The sequence below is a fragment of the Dromiciops gliroides genome, chromosome 1 (assembly GCF_019393635.1).
Source record: "Dromiciops gliroides isolate mDroGli1 chromosome 1, mDroGli1.pri, whole genome shotgun sequence".
NCBI lineage: Eukaryota > Metazoa > Chordata > Mammalia > Microbiotheria > Microbiotheriidae > Dromiciops > Dromiciops gliroides.
This window is the reverse complement of record NC_057861.1, coordinates 403,639,459-403,663,563: the sequence shown is the minus strand read 5'-3', so window position 1 is coordinate 403,663,563 and position 24,105 is coordinate 403,639,459. Positions and strand designations below refer to the sequence as shown.

Below are 24,105 nucleotides of genomic sequence, written 5' to 3'. Positions count from 1 at the left end.
GGGCAGCTAGGTAGTGCAGTGGATAGAGCACTAGCCCTGGAGTCAGGAGTACCTGAGTTCAAATCCGGCCTCAGACACTTGACACTTACTAGCTGTGTGACCCTGGGCAAGTCACTTAACCCCAATTGCCTCACTTTAAAAAAAAAAAAAAAGAAATGTTACTTTTTTGGTGTACTATATGGTTATGATAATTTCAATTTCCTGAAAGACATTAAGTGATGATCACCCTGTCACTGGAAGTGTTCAATCAGAGATCAGATAACCACTTGTTGGGGCAATGTAGGGTGACAAGTTTTTCTAAAGCCCCTTTAGTTTTCAAACTTTGTGGGGTGTTGATGTTCCTCCTTTGTTCTGGAAGAAGGCCAAAGACATGCAGAGGGTGATGTCTTGACTTGCAAGTAAATTGTATTTAATTGAGGCAAAGCTGTGCAAAGTTATCAGCCTTGTTCTCTCCAGAGTCATCAGAAACCAGTGGTAAGACATAGGTCAAGACGACTCACCAGGGCCCCTGATGCAGTGGAAGACTATTATTTAGCAATGAAGGCTGCGAGGAATCCATAATTACAGAGGTAGAGGGAGAGATCATGAACTGAAATTAGCATTTCTTAGTCAAGAACAATAATTTAAGTTTCAGTATAGTCTAAGCCGGGGGAAGGATGAAAGAAGTTTAGGGTAAGAAGTATAATAGAAAAAGATAGCTTTAGTTTGAAGGCTGCATTTTAGTTCAAAGGCAGCTAGCATATTGTCTCTCATTGTGAAGAAAATCTTAAGGAACAGAATCGGACCTTTTCTTCTTCCATTTGAATAGGTTCAAATCAGAAATGGGAGCTCAAGATTTCGATCAAAATATCCAAAAAAAAAAAATTGGACTTGGCATTAAAAAATAGGGGTTTTCAGGGCAGCTAGGTGGCGCAGTAGATAGAGCACCGGCCCTGGAGTCAGGAGGACCTGAGTTCAAATCCGGCCTCAGACACTTAACACTTACTAGCTGTGTGACCCTGGGCAAGTCGCTTAACCCCAATTGCCTCACCAAAAAAACCCCCCAAAAATAGGGGTTTTCTTCTTAGCATCTTTATCTCTTTTACTAACTTTAAACTTTTGGGAAACATTTGGAATGCTATAATTCTGAGCCAAATACATCCCAACCAAATAGCTGACTGTAAATCCAAGCAAAACCTAGAACATAGAAACAACAACAGTAGATCCTGAATTGAGAACCCAAGAAAATCATCTCCTCTTTCTTTAGGTTATCTGTTGGTATTAATATTTGTTGTGGAATTGAATGGATTCAAGATAATTCTAAATGTAATGAAAAGGTATAACAGATTTTAAAGTGGCTTGACTTCAGTAAGAGGTGAGCACCTGAAAGTAAGAAAAACCCCAAAACAGAGAGTACTGGATTTGGAACCCTAGCACTTGAATTCAAATCTCTACTCTTCCACTTATAACCTGTGACCTTGGACAAATTACCTCCCCTCTCAGAGGTAAAATGAAGCTGCACTTAATGACTTTTGAGCTCTTTTCCAGCTTTAAGTCATGAATTGATGATCTAATGAACTCAAGGACATTATAAGAAAATTTAAAATCTCTAGCATAACAATTGGTTAATTATCCCATAGTACTCTTGGAAATATTATCAATTGTTGTCCACATTGGGCAAGATGGTGGATTTATTTGCTCTTTATCTTTTTTTAGGTATCAGAAATGAGAGCAACATATATGTGTGTTTGAGAAAGGAAATTGTGATATCAGGCTTGTAGGACAGAAGTTAAAACAATCATGAATTTCATTGTTTAAAAGTTCAGTCTTCTTTTATTATTTGGACTCACCTATAAATGTAGCCAATAAATTATTTCTATGAAAGACTAAATGGAATAGGAAAGCTAAATCTTTTAATTGTCATTGGTCTGCTTTGCGTTTGTTTCTGTCTCTCTCTGTTTCTGTGTCTCTGTCTCTGTCTCTCTCTGTCTATCTGTCTGTCTGTCTGTCTCTCTTTCTTTGTCTTGACTCTCTCTCCCTGCAATCCAATCCATTCTCAAATTTTTTAACCACCTTCTTTATGGGAACAATTTTCAAATCTTTATCTCCAACCCCAACCTTCCACCAATAATGCCAGCTATCATCATCACCACCCCTTTTAGATGCCACCTCCTCCATGAAGTCTCCCCTCTTCCCTCTCTTGTTCCACTCTATCATCCATCCTCCTGACTTCTACTGCTCTTTCTTTGTATCTCTCTTATACATGTCCTCACATTCCACCTATTTAACAGTGATTGGCATACTTTTTTTACTCTTCTATTAGATTGTAAGCTTTCAAAGGCAAATGTGTATGCCCTACAATACCCACCAAATCATAGCTGCTTGATACAAATTTGTCAAGTGAACATTGCCCTTTGTGATTATGAAGTAATAATGATGGAGATAGTACCACTATATCTCTTTAGAAATCTTTTGGGGTATACACAGTCCACATACTTATGGCTAGCATTATAATCCTGAGTAGCAGAGTACCTCCTTTTAAGGAAAATTCAAGCCAGTTAGTACTAGTAGACATTGACTATAACAATTGTATTTGCTCCAACTCTAAGATGCTCAAGATAAGTGGAAGGAATTTAAAAGATCATGATGGTAACTAGAAATAATGCACTTGAGTTCCAAGGATGTTACTATTCAATTAATGTTCTGATTGTGAAAAGATATTTATGATCTTAGCCATGACAACAAAAAACAAACAATATTTAGACTTTTTCAAATGGTGCAGGAAACCCACTGAGTAAAATTTTTCCCTTTAAAAAAATATTCTTTGTGACATTTTCTTTGTAGGTTATTTCAACAACATTCCATATTACAGAGATTTTTGTTTCTCTCTGTCTCTGTCTCTGTCCACCAGTTTCTTTCTTTCTCTGTTTCTGTGTCTCTGTTTTTTCTTTATTTTTCTCTCTCTCCTTTTTCTGTCTGTCTCTCTGTATGTCTCTCTGTGTGTCTCTGTTTCTCTCCCATATATTGTCCTTTTCCTTTTTGCTTCTCTTTCTTTCTCAGCTGCTCCCCCTCCCCCAGGAAAAGAAAACGAAAGGTCTTAAAATTATAATTTATTGAAAAGATCGTTCCAGATGACTACCAAATTGCATTACCTTGACCTATTTGAATTATTACCTTTGTATAAATTAGATGATTTTGAGATGAAGAAAGATACTTTAAAAAGCTGTTCAAGTGTAATGAGGATAATGTTTAATTGTAAATGAGACAATGGAAAATAGCTTTAGTGAGTAGCTAAAGAAGGAAGAAAAACAATACACCATCAAGTGTTGGTTTGAATAGTAGTGTGTTATTAAGGGCAACACAAAGTCATCCAGAAAAATTAGTCTGCTGGGATTATGGGAGAAACAATGAAGATAGCTTTTAATATTTAGAATTTGGAATTGCTCAGCAAAAGCTAGCTAGCAGAATTAAATAATGCCGGGCTTGTTTTTAAGATGGATTATTTTGTTTGTTCAGTTTTCTAAGTAGCTTGGCATTTCTTCTAAGCCTATATAGTATTTGACTTTGCCAGTTAGCTTCATGAAGCACTAGATTCATTAAAGTAAGTGATGAATTGCTTGCCTGGTGAGCCAGAGGCTATTTACATGATTTCCTTCCCCTGAAAAAGAGATGCTACTAACCCGTTCACTCTGAGTTCTCTTTCTGAGCAGTGAGGCAAATGGAAAAGAAAACCAAATGTGAGTTAAATTTGTTTTTATCCTGTACTCAAATGCCTCATCATAGGGTGCATGTGACCCTGACTTCTTGAAGGTTATTTGAACAGGCACTCTGGCAAGTGCTACCAAGACGGACAGGTTTTGAGTAGAAGCCCAGGCCATCACAAGAAGTTTGGCAGGAGAGTATACATTTTTTTTTTAAACCACAGAATTCATGAAGACTGGTAATTAAGGCGTGGAAGGATTGATCTGCATGAAGAAGAGATAATAGCCACACCTATGCAATATTTTGAATCGTTGAGGTAATGAACATAATCATAATATGTGCAGGCATACTTCACTTTATGTAACAGCTGTGTATCTGTAAACTGAATTGCATGATGAACAGAACCAACCCCAAGGTTGTAGCAAGCACCAAATCAGAAAATTTATATAAAGCACTTTGTAATGATAAAACACTTTATAAATATGGGATACAATAGTAATGATAATGATAGTATTAAATAACTAGAGAAACTTGCTCTTTCATGCATTATTATAGTTAACATTTCCGTAATCTATATAATTAACTACCCCCTAAGTTATGTGTTTGATACATTTTCACGTCAACAAGTTTTCACCCAGTAGAGTACATTATTGCATGGTATGGCACATTATAGTATTAGTAATCACAAGAGTTTAAAAACTTCAGTCTTTAAAGCATACGTATTTAAAATTTGTATAGGTTAAATAAATTAGATGTCCTGATATTCCTACATATTTACATAAATAAAATAAAGAATTTTATCTCTGATTACCTTTTCTCTTTTGCATCATACCAAGTTATGTTTTTTTCCTTTTATACCTTTTAATAATAGCTTAATAATAACCATTTATTTTGATGTGGCATATTACAACTTACAAAGCACCTTAAATACATTGTCTTATTTAATGCTCACGAAAACACTTTGAAGTAGGTGCTACATACACTGTTATCCCATTTTATAAATGAGATACTGTATAATGAGAAGAGCACAAACTCTGGAATTAGAAGACCTGGATTCAAATCCAGATTCTGATGCTTCCTAAACATGGATGACCTTGGCTATGTCACTTTAATTCTCTGTGCATCAATTTCCTCATCTGTAAAATGAAGGAGTTGGAGCAGATGCCCTCTCAGGTCCTTTAGTACTCTAACCTCTCCAAGAGCACATAGAAAAGAGAGATTCGAACCTAATTTTTTGACTCCAAGTTTAGCATGCTTTTCACTATTCACTCATTCATGCAATAAACATTTATTAATGACTTTACAAAATCAGTATGGTATAGTGAAGTAGAGACAAGAAGGCCTGGGTTCAAATCCTATTTCAGATCAACTGATGGCTGACCTTGGGCAAATTCTTTGTGACTAGTGTCTTCATTTGTAAAATTGGGATAATAATAGCAGTGAGCACTAGATAATCTATGTAAAGTTCTTTGCAACTTTAAAGTGCTACATAAATGTCAGTTATTATTATCACCATATGCAGAACATTTTGTTAAGATTTTTTAAAAAAATAAAATTTAGATAAGAAATGACTGCTGCCCCCAGGAGAGCTTACAGTTTCCTGGACAGCTAGGTGGAATAGTGGACAAAGCCAAGGACTTGATGTCGGGAAGACCTGAGTTCAAATTTGACCTTAGACACTTACTAACTTTGCACCCCGGGCAAATTATTTAACCTTTTCGTGCCCTAATTTCTTCACCTATAAAATGGGAAATGATAGTACCTACCTCTCATTGTGAATATCAAGTACATTAACTTATGTAAAGTATTTTGCAAGCCTTAAAGTGCTATATAAATGTCAGCTATCACCATCATCAGACTATTTACCATAATACCTATACATAAACTGTATAATTGAGGCATCTCAGAAACACTGTACAAATAACCTTTATCCTCTAAGACTTTTTACCTTTTTTTTTTTTCTGCCGGTCAGTGAGGGGTAAGTGACTTGCCCAGGGTCACACAACTAGAAAGTGTCAAGTGTCTGAGGCTGGATTTGAACTCAGGTCCCCCTGAATCCAGGGCCAGTGCTTTATCCATTGTACCACCCAGCTGCCTACCCCCCCCCACTAGCTGCCCCCATCTAAGGCTTTTTAGAATGACAGAATTGTCATCATAGGTCAGCAAAGAGACTATTTTACTTCTCATATCTGTTACAGCAAAAGCTTTGACCTGTGATCTTGGCATCATGGCATTCATCCACCACCTCTCCCTTTAAAAAATCTGAAAGGAAGTAAGAAAATGGATTAAAAATTTTCTTTTGCTAATCTGGTTGTCCTCGGTAAATTTTGTTGAACCATCTATAATTTTTGAATCTATACCACTTCCTAATCTAAGGTCATAATTATTTTTTTGTTTGGGTTTTGTTTTTTGTTTTGTTTTTTTGTTTTGTTTTTTTGTGAGTCAATGAGTGACTTGCTCAGGGTCACACAGCTAGTAAATGTCAAGTGTCTGAGGCCGGATTTGAACTCAGGTCCTCCTGAATACAGGGCTGGTGCTTTATCCACTGCACCGCCTAGGTGCCCCTGGTTATTATTTTTACTGTTGTTGTTTAGTTGTGTCTGATTCTTCATGACCCCACACATGATATACTAGATTTACTTCTCCAGAGGATTAAGGCAAACCGAGGTTAAATGACTTGCCCAGAGTCACACATCTAGTACGTGTCTGAGGCTGGATTTGAACTCAGGTGTTCCTGACTCCAGGCCCAGCACTCTATCCACTGAGCCACCTTGCTGCCTCATTTTTACTGTTAGGCAAGCACAAAAAACCCTAAAGGCTGGGGAAGGGAAATGAAGTGATCTCGATTTATTCTCACTCATTGCAAGCGTTTTTCCTAACTGTGAGCCCTGGAGTAGGGGGTGGAACAAGCAAGAAGTGCTAGTGAAGAAGTGGCAAGTGTCTAGATTTACCCCCATAGCTACTGCTGACATTCTTTTCCATTAACAAACTTTACAGACATTCACTAAGTACCAGCTCTGGGCTAGGGCCTGTTAGGCACTGGGGATACAAAGATAAAAAGGACACAAAAGACCTTTTTCCATGTTTTTTGGGGGTTTGTTTGTTTTTTTGTTTTGTACTTTTGCAGGGCAATGGGGGTTAAGTGACTTGCCCAAGGTCACACAGCTAGTAAGTGTCAAATGTCTGAGGCCGGATTAGAACTCAGGAACTTCTGAATCCAGGGCCGGTGCTTTATCCACTGCGCCACCTAGCCGCCCCTTTTTCTATGGTTTAGTTGGGTGATAAGAGATGTACCTTAATATTGATCATCACGTCAGAATATGAAAAGGGAAAAGGAGTCTGAACCAAGCACACTGAAAAATCCAGGAAAAGAGAGTGAGAGATCCTTCATATGGGGATGGTGTGGGGGTGGATACAGAGATCAGGGAATACTTTATGAAAACAGTTGAAACAGAGTTAGGTTTTAATAAAGTGTGTAAGTGAGGAGATGGAGGATCACCAGATAGAGATGGGAATGAGGCAGTCAATCAGGTATTTTTTCTTGTAGGCTCCTTTAAGTTGTATCTGATTCTTCATGAGTCCATTGGAGTTTTCTTGGAAAAGATACTGGAGTAGTTTGTAATTTCCTTTTTTAGTTAGGTTTTTTTTTTTAACAGATAAGGAAACTGAGGCAAACAGGGCTAGTGACTTGTCCAGGGTCACACAGCTACTAAGCATCTGAGGCCAGATTTGTCTTTCTGACTCCAGGCCCAGTGCCCTGTCTTCTGTGCCATCTAGCTGCCCTAGCCAGTCAGGTATGCAGGACTACAAAAGCAAAGGCATGAAAGTGGGAGAGGGGTAGGATGAGAACTCAACTCTTTTTATTGCAGGGGCGGGGAAGGAGGGGGGCATGTTTCCCTTACCATTCCCCTTCATGGTTACAAGAATTGGCATCAAGAACTCTCAGACATTGCATTTGTTTTGCTCTCCATTTATAGATATTATCTGGTTCTGACTATAATCAATGCACTTGTGAAATAGCTTTTCAACTATCTGTTCAACCTTACTTTCCTGGGAGTCCAATTTTATTTAACAAACATTGACTAAGCACTAACTATGAACAAAGCCCTGTGCCAGGTGCTAAAGATAGAGTGGGCACTTAATAAATGTTGTGTTGAATAGAATTGAAAAAAACAACACAATCCCTCCCCGATTCTACGCCCCCCCTTCTCCTCCCCCGCCCCTCCCCCCACCCCCAGCCTCCAGGAACTTCCAAACCAGTAGAAGAGATGTCACATATGCACATTTAAATAACAATTCAAGGTAAATAGTGACAGAAGCAAAGAGAAATCCAGGTAAAGTAAATTAGGGAAATTTAAGGAGGAGAGAGAACTTTCAGTGATTTTAGGCACAGGGGTATATCCTGTTTGAATGCATAGTGGAGAAAAGGCAGAAGAAAATCAGGATTGGCAACCAGATAGTGGATCTAAACCAAGTAGTGAAAACCTTGGGTTCCAGATAAGATCATAGCCATATCGAATTGTTTGCCTTCTCAATGAGGGGGTGTGGGAAAGGAGGGAGAGCATTTGGAACTCAAAGTTTTAAAAACAAATGTTAAAATTTGTTTTTGCATGTAATTCAAGAAAAATAAAGTACTAAATAAATTCCAAAAATTGTTAAAAACAAAACTAAAAATATCATAGATTTGTATTTTATTCAGCAGACAATTGGGAAGTCACTGGAGGTTTAGACAGCAAAACAACATGGTCAAGATGGTATATTATAACATGGACTTTGAAAGGTTTCTCAATATCCAGAGACTTCAGCTGCCTAACTTTCTGGTAAATCCTGAATAGAGTGGTAACCCAATTTGAGTCTAATGCTGACTCTGCCTTTAAGAATGAAGAATTCCAAGCAGAGCATTCACATAACCTAATGAGTCCCGCTCTCAGGATATGCCAGGGCAGCTGTGCAGTGCAGTCCTGTTTGCATGCTGTTTTCACAAATACTAGGTCAGCGATTCCCACAGTGGGAATGAGGGACCCCCGCTGTTCCATCTTTGTTTATGCCTGTGATACATACATCCAGAAGATGTTGGGGGAGGGAGGAGTTGGGAAGAGAATCCTGTGTAGACTAAATTCAAGGACTAGAGGATTTGGGAGTAAGGCTATTCTAAGGGGACTCTGAGAGCAGGCAATTATTTGTGGTGGGAGGATATGGGAAAGGAGCAGATGTCTGTAGATATTGAAAAGTCAAATAAACACTGTAGAAGAGCAAACTTACAGAGAAAAAGAATGATTAAATGATTCACAAAATACTAAAGTTGTTGTTGTTGTTGTTTTAAAGAACGGGAAACACTGAGCTTTACTTTAGCAATCTGATAGCATATGTGTGTATGCAATTATATATATATATGTGTACATATATATTTAGTTATATGTTTGTGGATATTTTTTATTGTTCAGTTGTTTTCAGTTGTGTCTGACTCTTTGTGATCCTATTTGGGGTTGTCTTGGCAAAGATATTGGAGTGGTTTACCATTTTCTTCTCCAGCTCATTTTACAGATGAGGAAACTGAGTCACACTGGATTAAGTAATTTGCCCAGGGTCTCACAGCTAGTAAGTGTCTGAGGTTGGATTTGAACTCAGGAAGATGAGTCTTCCTGATTCCAGACCCAGTACTTTATACACTGTGCTCCATAGCAGTGTATGTGTATGTATCTATGCATGTATGTGTATATATGTATATATCTACACATAGATACACAGTATATGTATGTATTGTGTGTATATGGGGGCGGGAATGGATGGAGCTTTCTTTACAAGCCAAATAATACATTATAGGAAACACCTCTATTTTCTATTCTTTCCTCAATGTGTAGGTGTCTCACAAAATCAGATGATGTATATTGTGTCTGGAAAGCCTCCAGAAAGATTAGTGTTAGAAGAAAACTATTAATGATCCCCAGAGCAGGATGAGCTTGAGAGTCCCTTCCCATGTTGACATGAACCCAGTATTATATAGTGTCCCAAAAGTGTTAGTGTAGTTTACACCTTGTAAAGATACTAAAAAAGAAGACATTTGTTAAATTAGCTTTCCTGAATATACTGATGGAAGAGGAAATCTTTCTGAAAACTGACATCATCTTTGACAAGAAAAATATGAATGGTGAAAATTACCGAGTTTGAGTCTCCTTTTACGTAACTCTGAGAAATGGCCAGGAGCTTGAAGGAGAGACAGCCAGGGGGGAGTAAGATATTTCTCTTTTAATAAATGGAGATTTCTCTTTTTTCAGAATATTTAGTCCTTCCTCCAAATTAGTGGTGGTTCATAATCTATTCTTTGTAAAACCATTAGCTTGAAACAAGCATGAAATCCTTGACAGTTAATACTTTATCATAATTATCTTATTCTCTTTCCTTTTCATCTTTGTTCCCTACTTAATTCCTATCTATTTTTCTCTTCCTCCCACCCTCAATCTCTGCAAACCCTACCACTATCCCAGGTGCTCTTGTCCCTTGCTTGCTATAAAAGTAGATGCTTTAAAAGAAAAGATCTCACTCTTTAAAAACACCTGAGCAACATAAAATCATGTGGTTTGGCCACAACACATCATAACCAAGACTGAAGTATACTCCTGACCCTCCCAAACAACTGAAAATCTGTAGTAAAAGCTGGATCCAATATGCATAGCCCATAAAATAGGTTTTAATTCAATCCCAAGACACCAGTTATATAATGTTCCACTGTGTATCTGTATCATTGTTTCAGTTTGGGAAAAAAAATACTTCCAATTTCCACCTGCTGTGGTGAACGCCACTTGCTCTTCTAATATTAATCTCTGGAGAGAGCCTATAGGTAGAATATATATTACCAGAATAATAAGTTGGTGAGAAGGTAAGTAAAGGATCTTGGTAAATTGGAAGGGGGAGGGTTTGGGGGAGGGTGAGAAGAAATCTTGCAGCTCTGATTATAAACTGATTGAAGAAACTCCTCTTATCTTCCTCCTCAGAATCAATGATTCATTCGATCACTGGAATATGGTGTATATAGGATATACCAGGGTTGATGACAATGTCCCTCTGCTATTATAGGGCCTAGTAAATTCAGATCCAGGCCTGGCCTAGATCCCAGACCAATGTTCCAGGCAGTTGGTACTTCCTATAGCCATGTTTTCCATCACCCCATTAGATGAGAATCATGTTTCAGCTTCCATGTGCAGTCTTAGACAGGAAAAAGCTTGTTTTAGATAATGGCCCATCAAGCACATTCTTGGATTTGTTTAAATGAGGGATAGAGAAGTATCACTAAGAATCAGAAAAGCCTCCCTTCAGACCCCATAATCAATGAACACAATGTGTCCATACATAGAAGTGTTCATACACCTGATTTTGACATCATTTCCTGAAGTAGTTAAAACCAGAACACAAGGGATCCAATATAAAACAACATATCTTAATCTATAAGCATTTATAAGCACCTATCATATAATAGGTGGGCAGCTAGGTGGCAGAGTAGATAGAGTGTCAGGCCTGGAGTCAGGAGTACCTGAGTTTGAACACGGCCTCAGATACTTGGTAGCTGTGTGATCCTGGGCAAGTCACTGTTTGCCTCAGTTTCTCTATCTCTCGGTTTCATCTATAAAATGAGCTAGAGAACAAAAAAAAAAAATGAGCTAGAGAAGGAAATGGCAAACAACTCCAGTATCTTTGCCAAGAAAATCCCAAATGAGGTCACAAAGAATCAGACATGACTGAAAAATGACTGAAGAATAACAATATGATAGGTGATGAGGATATAAATATGATACAAATACAAAATGAGACAACCTGGTCCAGTGTATAGAGCTCCAGGCCAGGAATCAGGAAGACTCATCTTCCTGAGTGCAAATATGGCCTCAGACACTTACTAGCTGTGTGACCTGGGCATGTCACTTATTCCTGTTTGCCTCAATTTCCTCATCTGTCAAAAAAAAAAAAGTGGAGAAGGAAATAGCAAACCACTCCAGAATCTTTGCCAAGGAAACCTCAAATAGGGTCACAAAGAGTCAAATACAACTGAAATGATAGAATAATATGAGAGGTATTGGGCTCTTCACTAGGATGGTTGCGGATATAAGGGGACAGATGGGAGAAATGTTTAGGATTTAGAATAAACAAGATTTAGTAACTGATTGGATGCAGGGGGTGAGGGAGAATGAAATACCAAGGATGATGGTATCTTGGATAGGAGAAGCAGATATAGAAGGAAAAATGATGAGCTCTGTTTTGGAAATGTTGAGTTTGAGATGCAGGTGGTGGAAGAGGCGGAACTAGCATAGATTTGTAGATGAAGGATTTGGGTTTGAATCCCAGTTCTCTCTCTCTCTCTCTCTCTCTCTCTCTCTCTCTCTCTCTCTCTGTACTTATGTGGCCTTAAGCAAGTCATCCTTCTGGGCTTCAGTGTCCTCATCTGTCAAAGTATGAGGTTGGACTAGATGACACCCAAGATCTCTTGAAGCTCTAAATCTGTGATCCTACAATCCCATATTTTGTCTAGGACCTGTCCTGACCACAAAATTACCTTCCCAGCATGCCGAGCACTGCTTCAGCTCCATCCAAGCTTAATGCCCATTTGGGGACTTCCCATCTTAAGAACAGTGTGGGAGGGAGTAGATGACAGCAATAAAAAAAAAATGATCAAAAGGAACCAGAACCTCTGAGGAAAGGGTGAAGGAACTGTTGTTATTTAGTTTGGAGAAGAGAGAAAGAGGAGTGTCTTTAAACTGTCTTATAATATAGGAAGGCTTATAATACAGAAGATGGTAAGCAGCTGTCGCCCATCTCTTTTGAGGACTGAACAGGAAATTCCTTCATGGGTCTATATTACTCCTCTACTTGATCTGTACCCTCACCTCCCACCAGGCCAATCTCCTGATGGTCTGCCAAGTATAGTTCATCCTTCCTCTGCTTTACTGTTTACAGACACTCCCAAATACTTAGAAGAGCATTTTTTTTTCTCACCTGCCGAATCCACTTTCCTTCTTTCTCTTAAAACCTAACTCTAAACTCATCTCCTCTGTAAGGAATTTCCTGAATAGGCAGAACTAAGATGATGACACTCTACCTGCAATTGACACATCCCTCTGCCTGTGTTTGCTCATTCATCCATTCAGTTAATATTTTCTGAACATTGACTGTGTTCCAGATACTGAGAAGGAAAACAAAATGAATGATAATAGTTGATGCTTTTGGTGAAACTAAGAGTCTAGAAGATGATAAAGAAATGTGAAAATAACTTGCATATGAACGCTGTTTTTAGAGATATAAAAGTCATATAAGGGGGCAGCTAGGTGACATAGTGGATAGAGCAGAGGACCTGAGTTCAAATCCAGCCTCAGATACTTGACACTTACTACCTGCGTGACCCTGGGCAAGTCACTTAACCCTCATTGCCCTGCCCCCCCCACAAAGTCATATAAACAAGGAAGACAGAGGATAAGGATGTTCTAGCTATGTACATGTAATCAATCCAGGCTCAGTGAAGGATATGAATGGCTAAGTGTATATGTGTTGTTTTCTTTTTCTGGTTAACAATATCTCTATATTATGTAAAATCTTGTACAAGCATCTAATAAATGTTAGTTGCTTTTTATAATAATTAATCACAATAATTTTACTTCAAATTCCATTTAAGGAAGAACTTACAAGCTACATGGGTTAATCAGCTCTTGAAACCCTTTCTTTAGACATCTTTAACAATTGGAAAAAGACTGTCAGGGTTGGTTTTGCCAGAGCTTGGGTGAGATAGGGTGGGGTGGGGGAGGAAAGGGAGGAGCCACTCAAGAATGGGAGAGACAATGCAATGTCCCTTCTATTACATACTTACTTACTATACACAATGCAATGTGCTAAATTCTGAGGATAAAAACCTATGAAAATATATAACTTTCCAATTCCTTAAATGGTACTTTTTCTCAGAAACAAACAAATAAACAAAAACACAACAACCAAACCAGTACTCTTTGAGAAAGCAAAATGCAATAGCTACTTTAAAAAAAAAAGAATTTTAAAATGTTGCTTTTATACCAAAAAAACCCCCCCAAAAACAAAAAAAAAATGTTGCTTTTATGACGTAGAACATTGAGAAAAGAGCAGAAAGTCAATATAAGGCTGTTTCTATTTGGATACAATCACAATCATGGGAATTACTCTGGAACCCAAAGTATCTCACTCATTATGAGACCTCCATAGGGTTTCTTTGTCATGAACCCCAGGGCAGCTCACAATTTCTATTTATCTTTACTAATTTCCTAGTAATTACCTAGTACTAAGTACTACCTGCAAAGTCTAATTGTTCCATCTAGAAAGCGGAAGGTAAGAAAAGCATAGACCTTCTTGAAGAAATCTCCCATTAGTTCACATGGGACTGGGAGCAAGTAGCAACCTTCCCCTCCCAGAAGAGCAGATGGAAAGCTCTCTTTCTTGCTTAAAACTCTGGAAGACAATATTCTTGCATATGATGTACTTGAAATGGGAAAAGCTGGCTATTTACATTCCATTTGTGGCCATAATTTGTTGGAGGAGTCCCCAGTGCAAAATTAATCTCCTACACATTGTTTCATTCTCAAGGTCATATGAGCTTCCACCAGCTAGTTCTCATATCTTTTACAATCTTTAGGCCTGGTAATGCTATAGATGCCAAGCTACTATGGTTTCTACTTAGAATATGAATCCTTCATTTGTATTCAGTAAAAAGCTTTGCATTGACTATGGGTCAATATAAAAGAGAGCCAAAGCCAAGTTCATGTGGATTGCCTTTCTTGGAGTTCTCAGATGTTAAGTGTCAAAATTGCCCTTTCTAACAAGAGCAATGTTTTCAGTTGCAACCACAAGAACACTATCTTTAATTCAAAACAGGAGAGGAGTTCATTGCTCATTTTGTCATTGAATCTTTCATTTTTCTTCTTAAAGTGGTCTTGGGCTTCTGTGTATCCTTCAATGTGGATGTGAAAAATGCAATGACCTTCAGTGGCCCAGTGGAGGACATGTTTGGATATACAGTTCAACAATATGAAAATGAAGAAGGCAAATGGTAAGTCTGTGGGCTATTGTTTTCTGTTTTGGAATTTATTTATTAACTTTTTAAAAGATCTTTCACTGAAATTGTACTGTTTCCTGCTTTTAAAATGCACTGTTTTGGAATGAACCATTTCTCAGCTGAATTTACTTTCTAATAAATTCTGTTGTGGAGAGATAGATTTAAAGTTTAAAAAAAAAAAATTCCTGGCAATAGGCCTTAAAGGATGTGGTCAGTGATTTCAGTTGTAGCCTGGCTTTTCCTCAAAGGCCCCTGACTAAAACCGTTAGCAATTAAGCTGCTGTGGGGAGAGTTTTGACATTTAACAAATATTTATTAAGTTCCTGCTGTGCTGTGTGAAGTGATATAAAGAAGAGATACAGGGTTAATTAAGTTAGTCTCTCTATAATATATTTGACAAAATTTTCTAAATTTTTCCTGGCAGTGTGATTTGTGCCTATGGGAATCACTTTTTAAAATCAGACCCTGATCCCCTTGGGGTTAGGATGTGCCCCAACTTTGTATATTACTACACTATATAGCATGCTACTTTCTATGAAGGGGCCAAAGTCATGGCAAGGGTAAAGAGTAGTTTAGTGTGAATGAGAGAATGAGTGAGGTGGAAGAACAGAGGTTGTGGTCAGAATCAAAATGTCAAGTTTCAGACTTTTGACCATGATTTTGAAAGATAGTGAGACTGCTAGGTCTCACTATCCAGACAAGAGAAAAAGACCTATCTGTACAAAAATATTTGTAGCAGCTCCTTTTGTGGTGGCTAAGAATTGGAAATCAAAGTCATGCCCATCAATTGGGGAACCATTAAACGAGCTGTGGTATATGATGGTGATGGAATATCATTGTGCTTTAAGAAATGACAAGCAGGATGATTTCAGAAAGGCCTGGAAAGACTTGTATAGTGAAGTGAGCAGAACCAGGAAAACGTCGTGCACAGTGGCAGCAATACTGTTTGATGAAGAACTGTGAATGACTTAAGTATTTTCAGCAATACAATAATCCAAGATAATTCCAAAGGACTAACGATGAAGCATACTATCTAGTTCCAAAGAATTATATTGATTGAACACAGACTGAAGCATGCTATTTTCATTTTCTTTCCTTTTTTTTGTATTTTCTTATACAAAAATGACTAATATGGTAATGTTTTACATGATTTCACATGTATAGCCTGTATCTGAATTGCTTATTGCCTCAGGGAAGGAGGAGGGATAGAATTTGAAACTCAAAACTTTAAATAAAAATGTTTATTATTATTAAAAAATAAAATAAAATATGCCTCCCCCACAAAAAAAGAGAAAATGAAGTTGAAAGTGTGAGTATGTTGATGTATGACTGAAGTAGGAGAGGGACAGAAAGATGTCAGTGGTGTTAAAGAATTAGAGAAACTCTGCATGTGTGTGTGTATGTATATGTATATGGATGTGTATATGTGTGTGTGTGTGTGTGTGTGTGTGTGTGTGTGTGTGTTGGGGAGAGGGGGGTGTTAGCTTATGAGATGGTGGCTGAAATCATTGAATATGATGACCAGGGTTGCCAAGGAAGGGAAGACCTCAGGTGAGTGGCCTCAGGAGTTCTACAGTTGTTCTTGTGTTTGAATGTGAATGAGAATGTGAGGGCCCGAGTAAAAACATGGTTTAAAACAGCTAATTTTTAAACTGATTTCTGATTTCATTGATTACTGGAACTCCCAAAGAGGAAACTCTCTACCGATGCAAATTAGCTACTGCTTGGTAACTAATAGTCTCAGAGAGTTGCAGTCTGCACTGAGAGATAAAGTTACTTGCCCAGGGTCCCACAGCCTCTTAAACCCTGAACTTAAACCTTGTTCTTCCTGACTTCCACTTCAGTCCACTGTCCCTGCCTGCTGCCTCTCAAAAGCATGAACATACCTTCCATAATTACCCTCCTTGCATCCATGGAATCCTTTGTTCATCTCTTAGGTTTGGCTCTAAATGTTTCCTAATTTAGAAAGATAGCACTAGGAATAAGAACCTGGCTCTGTTAGGATTTATTATGAGCACGTGCGCACTCGTGTGTGTGTGCATGTGTGTGTGTTTCTCCAGTGGTTTCTTGACTTTTTGAACAAATAACATATACCAGGCATAAAATGGATGTGTAAGCATTCCATTGATTCGGATTCAATATAGTTAATACAAAGCATGGGGTTTTGTAGAGAAAAGGGAAGGAGTTTTATTGAACTATACTTCAGTTTGAATACCCAACCTAAGCATACCTTTTCCTCAGGTAATGACAATAATAAACAATGCAGAGGCAGTAACATATATTTGCATAAAAGAGTTCCATTAATCTGCCATTATGCTCTCAGATAGCAGAAGGGCCACAAAGTGCTTATCTATTGCACTATGGACTTTAACCTTGATTAGCATAGTAGGTGACAGACTGTCAGAACATAGGAAGAGGATGAGGACCTGAGTTCTAAATATGGAAGACATTTTTGCATCTTCACCCACCCTAAATGCTAGTGATATAGCAGAAGTATGTCCCGCACATTGAAGAAGGGCATACATTTTCCCTAATGTTTTCTTGAATGAAGATATGAATAATTGAAAAAGCATCTAAATGCCTACTATGTGCCAGTTACTGTTTTAGGCTTTGAGGGAATACAAATACAGTCCTTGCCTTCAGTAAGCATATGTTCTCAGAGGCCAGGGAAGACGGCATGAGAGGGGTGCAGAGAGTCAGAGGCTAAGAGAGACAATGGCTTGCCATATTGGTGGCAGAGAAGCCATGCTGTGTATAAAATTTAAATGTTCTCAGTTCTCCCCCTTTCCTGCAGCTTTTGACACTACTTTTTAGGTTGTTGGACTCTCCCCCCGGCATCTCATTTTTTCCTTTTGGCTAGAATAGCTCTTTTCTCCTGCACACCATCTGGCCAATAGTAAGCATTTAATAAATGTTTCTTGAATAGTATTATGCCTGAAATTCAAGGCATACACCAGGTAAATAGGTATGGAAAAGAAGAGGAAAACTCAAGAGAAATCTAGAAGAAGTGACAGGACTTAATAGCTCAGAGGTAAAGGATAAAAGTGCGGTTTGTCAGGAGGGAAGAAGGGCACAAACAGACACCTCATCAGAAATAAACCTACTTGTTCCTGCCCCTGCTCCAATCCCACTGGCTTTACTAGAGATAGGCTTCTGCTCACACTTTGGCTTTCACTCCTCGATTTCCCCAAGACTGTTGTCACCTCACTAAAATCAGTTTTCTGGCTGTTGAGGTTGATAGAGTGGTGGGCTTGGAGCTAGGAAATAATCAAGAGAGAAGACGTTATAATTAAGGGGAATTGGGGAGGACTTCCTGGAAAAGATGGGATTTTCACTGGAACTTGAAGGAAGCCAGGGAAGCCAGGAGAAGGAAATGGAGAGGAAGAGCATTCCAGGCATAGGTAGCCAGTGAAAATTCCCAGAGTTCAGAGATGGCATATCTTGTTCAAGGAACAGCAAAGAGGCTAGTGCTACTGTATCACAGAGTATGTGGTAGAGTGTAAGATGTTAGAAGACTAGAAAGGTTTTTGCTTTGAGGGAGTTGGGGAAATTTTTTGTTTGTTTTTGTTTTTGTTGTTGTTGTTGTTGTTTTGAGGGGGTTAGGTAAGGAAGGACTTTGAACACCAAACAGAAGATTTTTGTATTTGATCCTGGAAGTGATTGGAAACTACTGGAGTTAAATCACTACATAAATGTTGGTTGTTATCATTAGGAATGGAAATACAGTACCCAGAGACCTAAAGTTTGACCTGTTTACCTATGCTTATCCAAGACTGTCTCAATGTGCTTCTTCTTCTTCTTCTTCTTTGTTTTTTAGTGAGGCAGTTGGGGTTAAGTGACTTGCCCAGGGTCACACAGTTACTAAGTGTTAAGTGCCGGATTTGAACTCAGGTACTCCTGACTCCAGGGCCGGTGCTCTATCCACTGCACCACCTAGCTGCCCCTCAATGTGCTTCTAAAAGTACCAGGCTCCGACCTTCTTCTCCACCACAATTCTATAATTGGAACTTGTTCCTCTTCCCTTGTCCCTCTCAGATGCTTCTTCACCCATACTGGGGCTGGTAGTCTCTGGATTCTAGAGCCTGGACTGTACTAAGCACTCTCTTAGTACCACCCTGAGAGAAGGTCTGCACAGAGAAGGCGGAATGATGGCAAGAGTTCTGGAGTTGTATTCAGGGGACCTGAATTTGAAGGCTGACTCTTTCACTTAATACCTGAATGACCCAAGGGACCTGAAATGGGGCCTCACCTGTAAACTAAAGAGATTGAACTAATCAATCTCTAAATCCCCTTACAACTTCTAACTCTAAATCTGTGACCTTAAACTGCTGTGACACCAAAGGTTTGGGATTGGATGGTTGAAAAAAATAATAGTTATCTACATTTTATTATATTTTTTTTATTTTATTAAATATTTCCCAATTACATTTTAATCTGATTCAGGGCCCACTGAGGAATATTGTGTGTTTGACACCTCTGTCATAGGTAACTGAAAAAAACTTCCCTTTTCCCTCTCTATTTCCAAGCCAGGGTGCACATGCATAGTAGCAGCAAACAGGGTTTATAACCAAAAAAAGTGCAGAAACATTTTAAAATATGATATAAATGTTTATAAAACTAGAAAAGAATCAAAATGACCTAAAGGGACATTTGTTTTCTGGGAAGCTTTTTTCAAGGGTCTGTTTGGCACAATGCTAATGACTTACTTCCTCAATTAATGTTAAATGACCACAATAGGGAAAGATAGAATTTGGAACTCAAAACTTTTTTTTTAAAAAGGTTAAAAATTGTTGTAACATGTAATTGGTGGGGGAGAGCAGAAATAAAAAATTATAATTTTTAAAAGCCACGATAATAATTTAGCACTATCATGCTGCAATGGAAAGAGTCTTGGGTAAAGAGCCACAGGACCCAGGTTCTAATCCTGCCTCTGCCTCTTACTAGGATGAGTCACTCTTTCTGGACCTCAGTTTCTTCACCTATAAAAATTATCCTGATCTATCCAGAGGTCAGGTCACCTAGTATATACCTGGGCTCTACCTCTTACTTGTGGTATAACTTTGAGCAAGTTATTTAACCTGGATTAGATGACCCCAGAGGTTCATTTTAGCTCTAAATCTATGATCTTGTTGTGTGATTTGGGCAAGATCTAAATCTAAATCCCCAAATCTCTCTGATGCCTCTTTGAGGGACCTCAGGGGTCATTTAGTGTGATCCCCTCATTTCTACAGTTGAAGAAACCAAGACCTCTTGACTTGCCCAATGTGAGGGAAAAATCCATCCTCTTCTCAATAATTCTCAGGAACTCAGCAGCGAAGTGACAAAGGCTTTATTTTCTTCTCATGAGAAGGAGGCACCCTATTGTGCAGCTAGTGGGTGCCCAGAAAGGGGGCTCACAGGCCCTGTTTTATACCCTAGTCCCTAACTCGAATGGACCTTCCCCTTTTTCATCACTGGTGGGGTTATAATCTGCTCGCAAAAACTAGCTAATCTTAACCTGGTATTCCCACCCCTCTTCCTTTTATGGGCATAAATCAGGAGTGGATTTTATACTTCCTTATATGGACACAACTCTGGAGCAGACCTTATTGAGACCAGGGCTCCTTGAACCATGTGACCTTGCTAACCTGAGGGGGAGGAGGGGATCTGAGACCTTTGTCCTACAAACAGGTCAGGGGGAAGTATGACTGACTGTTATATCCACATTGAGAGGAGACAAGTTCCCATTTCTCACACCCAAGGTCGCACAATTAGCTAGAGACAGAGAAAAGATTTGAACATAGATCCTTTGAGTCCTGATTCAATTCCCTCTGCATCTTCAAGGCACATTGCACTTCCTAATTCAGTCACTTAGTGAATATCTAACACACTGATAGCTAATTATGCGTCTGTGAGTGTATATTTCTTCAGCTAAAACCACTGTGGTTCGCCTAAAGATTAATTTAAAAAAAAATTATAATCTGTAAGGTCGAGAGAGTCACTTGTCCCTGTCATTTTGAAAAAAATGAAAGGGATTAGAAAGGGAACACTTAGCTGTATAGTTTCCAGCATTTCACTGTGTAGCCTCCATATCTGACTCCAAAATCATATGGTCTCTTGGAAGCAGAACACATTCTACTTTTGATTAGGGTCAGCCATTTTTTATTGTGTTTACCAAGAGCTAAAGAATTCAGAGCACTCAATATGCAGCTCAGGAAGATTTTGAAACAATAAAATTTAAGTAATTATTACTTTAAATAGAAGATATAATGTGCTCTGCATCATCCAGGTCCCTTTAATCCAGAGGTAATAATTAGCAGAGTTGAACCTTGAGAAAACGTTGAAGTAGGTGAGGCTTGTCTTGGGCTTTCCTCTCTTTTCCCTTTAGATAACTCAATGTTCTTGTGTCTGACCACATACTTCCTAAGACCTCCTTCAGCCAACATCGGTCCTGTCAACTTCAAGCAATTACCCATGCCCTGAGACTTTTCCTTAACCCCCTCCATCAAAACCAAGTGCGTCTGGGGGCAGCTAGGTGGTTTAGTGGATAGAGCACCAGCCCTGGATTCAGGAGGACCTAAGTTCAAATCTGGCCTCTGACACTTAACAATTACTAGCTGTGTGACTCTGGGCAAGTCACTTAACCCCAATTGTCTCACCAAAACAAAACAAAACAAAACAAAAAGCAAGTGGGTCTGTATCCTATGCTCAGAAATCCTGCTTTATTCCAAGAAAAACTGATCAATCTGGTAAATTTATGAATGGTAATGCGTATTTTCTCTTCCTGAATTCCTCTACTCTCTCAGGTAACCTGTGTCCATTTTTATAGTGGATTTCCCAGGAAGTTATTTAACTCACTGGTTAGAGTTATAATATAGTTTAGTTGAAACACAATAGATTTTCCTTTAACCTCTCAGTGTGTTTATTATAAGCAATTTATTGTTGTATTCTGTTTCCTAATCCATTCTAAATTTTTCCACTTAGCACAAGTCAGTACCAGACTCATGGTGGTTGTTCACTTGATTTACTTAAGGGTCAGTTCATCCCATTCTCATTCAGGATTATGATTATTCATTTTCTAGGGTGGAGAGCAAAACCAGCAGGGTGGGTGGGGTCCAGGGTCAGCTCCTTTTTTTGTTGAATGGGAGTAGGTTAGTTTCTAGCAATATGGATTAGTGGCTGCACAAGCATATGCTGCTTAATTTGAGAGGCCTTCCAAAGTCTTTTGTTGTTCAGTCTAGTTCAACTCTTCATGACTCCATAGACCATAGTCCACCAAAACCATGGGGTTTTCTTGGCAAAAATATTAAAGAGGTTTACCAGTTCCTTCTCCAATGAATTAAAAGCAAACGGAGGTTAAGTGAGTTGCCCAGGGTTACACAGCTAGTAAGTGTCTGAGGCCAGATTTGACCTCAGGTCTTCCTGACTCTTGGCCCAATAGTCTATCCACTGAGCCCCAACTGCCTCTTTCCAAAGTCTCATCTGCTCCTAAATATCTACCCCAACAATAGGTTGTTTACAATAAAGATACTTGAAACATAAATATTCATAAAGAATTAAAATGAAAGGCTAAAGCAAAATCTATTGTGCTTCAACTGAACTCAAGAAAGCAGAGGTCTCACCCTTGATTTCAAATGTCTACAGTAAATATAGATGTGAATAAAAAGAGAGATAAGCAGGAAAATTATGTTATGCTTAAAGTCACAATAGATGTCAATACTTAATATACATGCACAAAATAGCATAGTATTGTGAGAAATTATATTTAATAACTATTATCTTGGGAAGATTCAGTTTTCCCCCTTCTTTGAAAGTCTTGATTTTCTTCCTGGCTCCCCATTTCTCCAATTTTTTCCTTCTTTTGATAAAATTAAACTAACTTCCTCTCAATCTTGGTCATCCCAACCTTGTAAAGAATTTAAAGTGGGGAAGCTCATTGTGTTCTACTTAAGCTTGGGTAGAAACAGATCCCTTTGTCTAGATCGGAAGGCTTCTCTCTCCAAGAAGGGGTCACTCAGCCCACCTATTCAAAAGGTTATACATTCTTTGAATCTATAGCCCATGGCTGGAGGTGATCTGGTATAGCCTTTCATTTTAATATAGTTCATCCTTCTGCCCAAATTCCTTACCTGCCTTTGTTTTAAACTGTATGTAAACTCCTGCAATCTGTTACGTAGCATCCTATTCATCAATAGGGTGGATAGTACCTACGATCATGTTAATTTTTCTTCTCTGCTTAATAAAACCTTTCTTTAATTTTCACAAGCATTATCTTTCTCTGGTTTCTTTCCCTTTTAGGAAGAAGGAGATTTAAATCTTGAGAACTGGCCTTTGTGTTTTGAGGAAAGAGAGATCTAAATTCCATTAAGAGAGTATTTGCCTCAGTTTATGGTATCTGACAAAAGAAAAGCTAATGGAATTGGAAGGAGAAATTGTAAACTACAATGGGAGTGGGGGTGGGGGGTTCCATTCACCTCTAACAGATCTAGATAAAGATAAAAAAGAAACAAATTGTGGATTTGATTAGAATTTTATAAAAATTAGAGATAATACATCTTTTGTGATAACCGAATAAGAACAGTAAGGAACTTTGAGGCAGCCAGAGGTTCAGTAGATAGAGCACTGGGCCTGGACTCAGGAAGATCTGAGTTCAAATACAGGTTCAGATACTTTCTATTTGTGTGACCTCTGATTGCCTAACAAAATAGATCTACTGGAGAAAGAAATGTCAAACCATTCCAGTATCTTTCTCAAGAAAACACCAAATGGGGTCACAAAGGTCAGATATGACTAAAATGACTGAACAGCAACAACAATAGTAAGGAACATGTACTTCTACACTGAGTATAGCAACTTTGGAAAAATTGTCCAAGTATTGGGGCATAAAGACCTCCCCAAAAATGTAAAAAAGGAAAAATATTAAACACATCATTTACTCACTATAATACAATAAAAATTATATTTAATAAAGTTCCCTTGAAATAGTTCCCTATGGGAATAGGATGGAGGGAGATATACAATTATCTAACCTAACTGGGATTGTGAATACTATAAACTTACCCATAAAACATAAGAGGAAAGCAAAATGGATTAGAAAGTAGAGTACAAAAAAAAAAAAAAGAAAAGAAAGTAGAATACAACAATATGTTCTTTACAAGAAACTACTTGAAACAAAGATTCACGCAGAATAAAAATAAGGAAATTCAAATTTCCGCCTCATACCATCAGATTAGCAAAGCTGACAAAAATGGAAAATGACAACTGTTGAGGGCTCTTGAAAAATTGGCATTTAATGCACTGTTAATGGAGCAATGAACTAGTCCAGCCATTCCAGAAAGCTTGGAATTATACCTCAGAATAAGTTGTTAAACTGCAAACCCTTTGAT

At 38.3% G+C, this 24,105-nt stretch overlaps 1 protein-coding gene across 1 annotated transcript in view; it reads left to right on the top strand.

Annotated features, from left to right (window-relative positions):
- The window catches only part of ITGA1 (integrin subunit alpha 1), a 209,162-nt gene that overhangs the window by 56,787 nt on the left and 128,270 nt on the right, over nt 1-24,105 (top strand). The window contains exon 2 of the mRNA XM_043977095.1: nt 14,614-14,734. Coding sequence (XP_043833030.1) covers nt 14,614-14,734 — 121 coding nt within the window. The remainder of the gene's footprint in view (nt 1-14,613; nt 14,735-24,105) is intronic.